Here is a 6,000-nt window from a genome sequence, read left to right on the forward strand (position 1 = left end):
GGGTCATGTTGGGATTATGGAGGGCTTGGGTTATCATTATCCTGTTAGGTGCTGCCTGTTGTAATGTTAGTGGTATAACATTATAGTGACAGTGCCACTTACAGATGATGGTGGCCAAATAAAATGCAGAATTCAGAAATACAGTTCTGGGGTTGTTCCTTGCAGATTTGCCTGGAGAGAGCACTTGGAGCTGTATAGCGTTGGGCTGAAGTACGGGTGGTGGGCATCAATTGAGGGCCTGAGTTAAGTGTCTCATCAGAAGTTTGTTGCATAATTTGACATTGTATTTACCTTATCCCAGTACGACTTGTAGTGCATTTGCACCCATGCTCAAAATCGAGACCAAATACACTACTACCCCTTCATGAGAAATCAGTTTACAAAAGCACTGGGATCCTGTTTTTCTGGACTCTTCATTGCCTAAATTTGCAAACGCTCCTCTTGCAAAAATTGTGTCAAATTATGTCATCACTTAAGACAGGAATGTGAAAAGGATGGTTGAGATTGTGCTTGTAGCCTCATTGTGGCTACAGCCCAACTTTGGAACAAAATGGACAAGAGCTAATGCTGTGTAAATTGGATGACACAACAAATAGGGCAGTAAACGTTTGCTGAGTGTGTAAATGCAGGTGGTTAACCAGAAATAGCTTAAGGTTGCAGCTCTGACTCTGGAACTTGGCTGAACTAGCAGAGGCAGCATTTGGGGCACTGGAGTTGGGCTCTGAGGGATAAAAGTTGGGCCAGCTTTCTGGGTTTCTACTTTTGGTGGCTGTCCTCTTGCCACTTCATCACTGTTGTCTCTCTTTGGCTGTGTGTGTGTGTGTGTGTACACGCACGCACGTCGTGAGGACAAGATCAGTCTCCGATTTGATGCCCTTTGCGGTTAAATAGCCTGTAGGCATGTCAGTATATAATAACTAGACTCTCAAATGAAGCATGGCCCTTTGGGTGGGAACAGCCAATACCTGTTGAATGATGAAACCCAGCAAGTCACCCCATCTTTGAGAGGTTGATGAAATTTTTTTTTGAAAGTAAGTGATCCATTATATCTGGGAGTTTACAAAATTGGAGTAAGTTGCAAGGCTGAAATCTCCCATTAGAGTGTTAACAAGATTCTGCGAATGCAGCAATCAAATATTTAGATTGCAGCAACATTCCATGCATTGGGTTATTAAAATGTCTAGGTTTACTTGCTAACGTTCATATGTTTTAACCTTTCCAGTGTTGTCATGACTGGATCATACAACAATTTCTTCAGAATGTTCGACAGAAACACAAAACGGGACATTACACTAGAGGCCTCGAGGGAGAACAGCAAACCCCGGGCTATCCTGAAACCACGCAGGGTGTGTTCAGGGGGCAAGAGGAAGAAGGACGAGATTAGTGTTGACAGTCTGGACTTCAACAAGAAGATCCTGCACACAGCTTGGCACCCTAAGGAGAATATTATCGCTGTAGCCACAACCAACAATCTGTATATATTCCAGGACAAAGTGAATTAAAACGAGTGCAGTGAAGAAAGAATCCAATTCCTGCCTAGTTAAGATAGCGTAGCCTTTGTATCTTGTAAGAGAGAGGCCCATTCTGGCCCCCTCCCCACCACCTCTCTTGAATCAGTGCCATTTATAACGCACACCAGTCAGGTTATCACAGAGAGTTCTTTTTGCTCCTGTCCCCCACCCCACCTAAAGTTGCAGTCCATGGTCACAAATCATTTGGTGGGGAGGGAGCTTGTCTCTTCATCGCAAATTATGGGCCACTACATTAGCATTTTACTGCATCAGATGTTCATTTAATCCACTCCTTTGCCTTCCATTGTGGTGAGGTCTTGAGCAAGAAGTCCTTCAGTCATGATATGGCAATGTTTTACTGTGTATCCTCATTACTGTAATGTTCTCTTCCCACCCCCCCCCTCCCTTTTTTTATCTACATACAGCTTGTTGTTAACGCTTGTAACATTCCTCCTCTGACCTCACAGATTCCTCCTTCCGGCCCTGTTGGAGCGTAAAGGACGTGACCAGGTCAGAGTTGGGTCAATGGGTCAGGTGGTTTTTGTTGCATACAGATGTTTTAACAACCGACTGTAATATTGCTGCCCTTGCCATTTCTGGCACAAGAAAAACCGACTGAATAAAAATATCAAAATAGCTCCTTAATTTGGTGCTTTTCTTTCTGAAATTAATTGTAAACTGTTAAACCCTCATGTACTTTGATTTTAAATGAATGCATTAAAGAGTGTGTGTCTAACACCGGTAAGTTTTACTGATGTTTGATGTAATGGAATCTGAATCCAAGTATTTTTAAATTGGTGTTAATAAACTTGTGCATTTTCAAAGGGACACCAGTGGACTTGATCAAGTCCATCTGTGTTTTACTCTTTTTTTTCCCCCCCACCCCCTTTTGTTTCCTGAAGGTATCAGTGTTTTCCAGATGGGTGGGGTGGTTGGAACCCATGATTGCTGGCCATGAACTGTAACTGTCAATGTGGGAGTTCATTTTCCATTTCTCACTGAGTAAATGCTGTGGGTAAGCCGCACTGACAAGACTGAGATTGGGAATCTGATGTGTGGAAGTGCAGGTGAGAACCTATGTTACCACCATTCTGTTGCATTGTGTGTCCAAGTCCAGTGTACTCGATCCCCAGACTTTGTCCATCTATATTCTGAGAAGTTCTGTTGGATCTTTTCACCTTCAGTCAGAACTGATATGAAACTATCATTCAGTGATTGACTTCCCTACTCTTGTCACCCATAAAAAAACTGGGCATGTTGTTATTTTTCTGTCTCAACTTGTGAGCAAAAGTAGAAGATAATCCAAAAATAACTACCTATTGAGAAGTAAGATCAATCTGTGTCACGGATGTTGCTTGGATCATTTTCTTACTGTTGCATGTTTAAAAAAAAAGCTCCTCTTGCAAAACAAGATAATTAAAAAAGCCCAAGTTAGACCATTAAATGACCTGGTTAACTTAATGAGCAAATAAAAACAATTGCAAAAGCTGCAGTCTCATCAAGAGGATCCAACGATTACATTGTCGGCCCAAAATGGATTCAGTTCCAAAATGTAGGGTTTTTCGGCCATTGCAGAAACTTAGATTTGAAATGAATGGTTTGCGGAGTGTTTCTGCATCATACTTGTGGAGTTGTAATGCGCTGCATGTTTGAGAACACTTGTCCGATTTGTGCGACAGTACAACACCACTATTTTTGATTCGTTCCTGGGATGCTCGCGTCGCTGGCTTGGCCAGCATTTATTGGCCATCCCTGATTGCCCTTGAGAAAGTGATGAGATGCTTTCTTGAACCACTGCAGTCTTTGAGGTGTAGGTACACTGAGTGCTGTTAGGAGGGGAGTTCCAGGATTTTGACCCAGCGACAGTGAAGGAACGGTGATATAGTTCCAAGTCAGGGTGGTGTGTGGCTTGGAGGGTAGCTTGTAGGTGGTATTCCCATGCACCTGCTGCCATTGTCCTTCTAGGTGGTAGAGGTCACGGGTTTGTTGAGTTGCTGCAGTGCATCTTGTAGATGGTACGCACTGCGACCATTGTGCGTCGGTGGTGAGGGAGTGAATGTTGAAGGTGGTGGATGGGGTGCCAAACAAGTGGCTGCTTTGTCCTGAATGGTTCGAGCTTCTTGAATGTTGTTGGAGCTGCAGCCATCCAGGTGGAGAGTGAGAGTATTCCATTATACTGCTGACTTGTGCCTTGTCGATGGTGGAGAGGCGTGGGGCAGACAGGAGGTGAGTTACTCGCTGTCGAATTGCGAGCTAAAATAAAAGCAAAATATATCTGCAGAATTGCTAGCCTCTGACCTGCATTTATAGCCATAGTATTTATATGACTGGCCCAGCTCAGTTTCTGGTCATGGTAATCCCCAGGATGTTGTTGGTGGTGGAATTCAGTGATTGTAATGCCAGTGAATGTCAAGGGGAGATGATTGGATTCTATCTTGTTTGCGATGCTCATTGCCTGGCACTTGTGTGGTGCGGATGTGACTTGTCACTGATCAGCCCAAGCCTGGATGTTGTCCGGGTGTTGCTGCATCTGGACACGGGCTGTCCAGTATCTGAAGCAGGGCGAATGGTGCTGAACATTGTGCAATCATCAGTGAGCATCTCCACTTCTGACCTTAGGATGGATGGAAGGTCATTGATGAAGCAGCTGAAGATGGTTGGGCCGAGGACACTACTGTGAGGAACTCCTCCGTTGATGTCCTGGGACTGAGATGATTGACCTCCAACAACCACAATCTTGTTTCTTCCTGCTATCTATGACTCCAACCAGTGGAGACTTTCCCCCCCGATTCCCATTGACGACAGTTTTACTAGGCTGCTTGATGCCAAACTCTGTTGAATGCTGCCGAGATGTCAAGGCAGTCACTCTTAGCTCACATCTGGTTTTGAGCTCTTTGGTCCATGTTTGGACCAAGGCTGTAAGGAGGGCAAGAGCTGTTGCAGGTTTCCCACCAGGACATCACCCAATTCAGTGTTCACAGGTCATTTGGCCGCAGAGGGCATCAGTGTGATCTCATCTCACCTGCACTGGTTGATTTGGAGAGTGAATAGGACCAGGAGCCCTTGTAGGTTTTCCTCTGCAATTAAACACTGGACCTTTCTGGTCTGGATGAGTACCAGATGCATTGTACTGAACATGGGGAATCATTCTTGGTATTTAATAGACTGGTTGATGCCCAAGTTCTCTGTTGGGATGGCTCAGCTGCGCATATGCTGACACTAGCTAGCAGTGCTGAGGCAGTGAGACTGGCCGTAGAAGGTAACCAGCAAATGAGTTGGGAATCCTCAGCAGAACTCCAGGACTGACCTCTCAGCTTTGTTGCCTCCTGGTCAACATCTAGAGCCAGTTGGAATTCCAAACACTGTATTCCTAATGGAAATATGAGTATCTGTGGTGTTCATGAGGTGATACCAAGTCCTGCAGACAGGTGATGTGGCAGGTTTCCACGGGACTGAAAATCTAATAAAATGTTGATGAGCTTCATGTTCCCCGTAAGCGATGGATGTTTAAGTTTCTAAAATTGGCAAGTACTTGATTGCACAAATACAATCTGCTCAGCAGATTTTGCCCAGTACTTCAGGATTGTATAACTCTTAACGATGAAATAGGATTACGGTCCAATTTGTGTGTACAATTTAGATGCTCATACTTGGAATAATACCAAATTTTACAATTCCATATTATGCTACTTTGAATTCCAGGTATGCAAATCCAGTTTCATACTGGATTGCCTTTATGATCTTAGGTTTTCACAAATCACAGTTTCACTGTGAAGGGAAACATGTCTGCTTCAAATTGAGAACAATTGCGAAGTTTGTGCGATTGCAGCTTTTTATTGCCTTCTGGACAAGTGAAGCATTGCAGGACAAGCAGGGAGGGAACAGATTTGTGCAGCGGGCTGTAGTATAATTGTGAAGATTATACAGAACTCCAGGCTGAACTTAAACGTGAATACATTTTGTTAATTTTCTCCCAGTGGGGAATCGGTCTGAGAGTGCTGGCAACTTTCGACATCTGATCCAAGTGGCTATTCTTCATGTGCAAGTACAGCAGTCAGCATCTCTGAGGGGAACTATTGCCCTGCCAGTGACTATGTTTACCTCCACACTTTCCAAAAGCAGTTATTGGACTGCCATCAGAAGCACAAATTATGTTTCTTCCCCTTTTAGCTCCCCATCCTCTTATTCACTTAAGTGCCCTGACACCAGCCGGACTCCCCAACTGTTGGCGTGGCAGTTAACTGTGCAGATGGAAGTTTTGATCCTGGTCTGTCGGCTCAATGACCTGTTGTCTTTACTGTGGAATCTGAATGAAATTTATGCCTGGTGATTTGGCCAAATAACTTCAAAGCACTTTGTGTACAAACAGCAATGATCGTTCAGCTTCCATGGCATCCTATGGAATACATTGTTCATCCAAGACTTGGCAGAAACTGCTCTTTTTACTGCAAAAGCAGTCTGATTATTGGCTCCTTAAACTAAAATTTGG

General features: G+C 44.1%; 1 protein-coding gene across 1 annotated transcript in view; it reads left to right on the top strand.

Annotated features, from left to right (window-relative positions):
• Positions 1-2,262, top strand: part of LOC137357109 (serine/threonine-protein phosphatase 2A 55 kDa regulatory subunit B alpha isoform) — an 88,519-nt gene extending 86,257 nt beyond the window's left edge. Inside the window, exon 10 of the mRNA XM_068023143.1 lies at positions 1,223-2,262. Coding sequence (XP_067879244.1) covers positions 1,223-1,502 — 280 coding nt within the window. The 3' untranslated portion in view covers positions 1,503-2,262. The remainder of the gene's footprint in view (positions 1-1,222) is intronic.
• The last annotated feature ends 3,738 nt before the right edge of the window (positions 2,263-6,000 follow it).

This window comes from Heterodontus francisci, chromosome 47, assembly GCF_036365525.1.
Source record: "Heterodontus francisci isolate sHetFra1 chromosome 47, sHetFra1.hap1, whole genome shotgun sequence".
NCBI lineage: Eukaryota > Metazoa > Chordata > Chondrichthyes > Heterodontiformes > Heterodontidae > Heterodontus > Heterodontus francisci.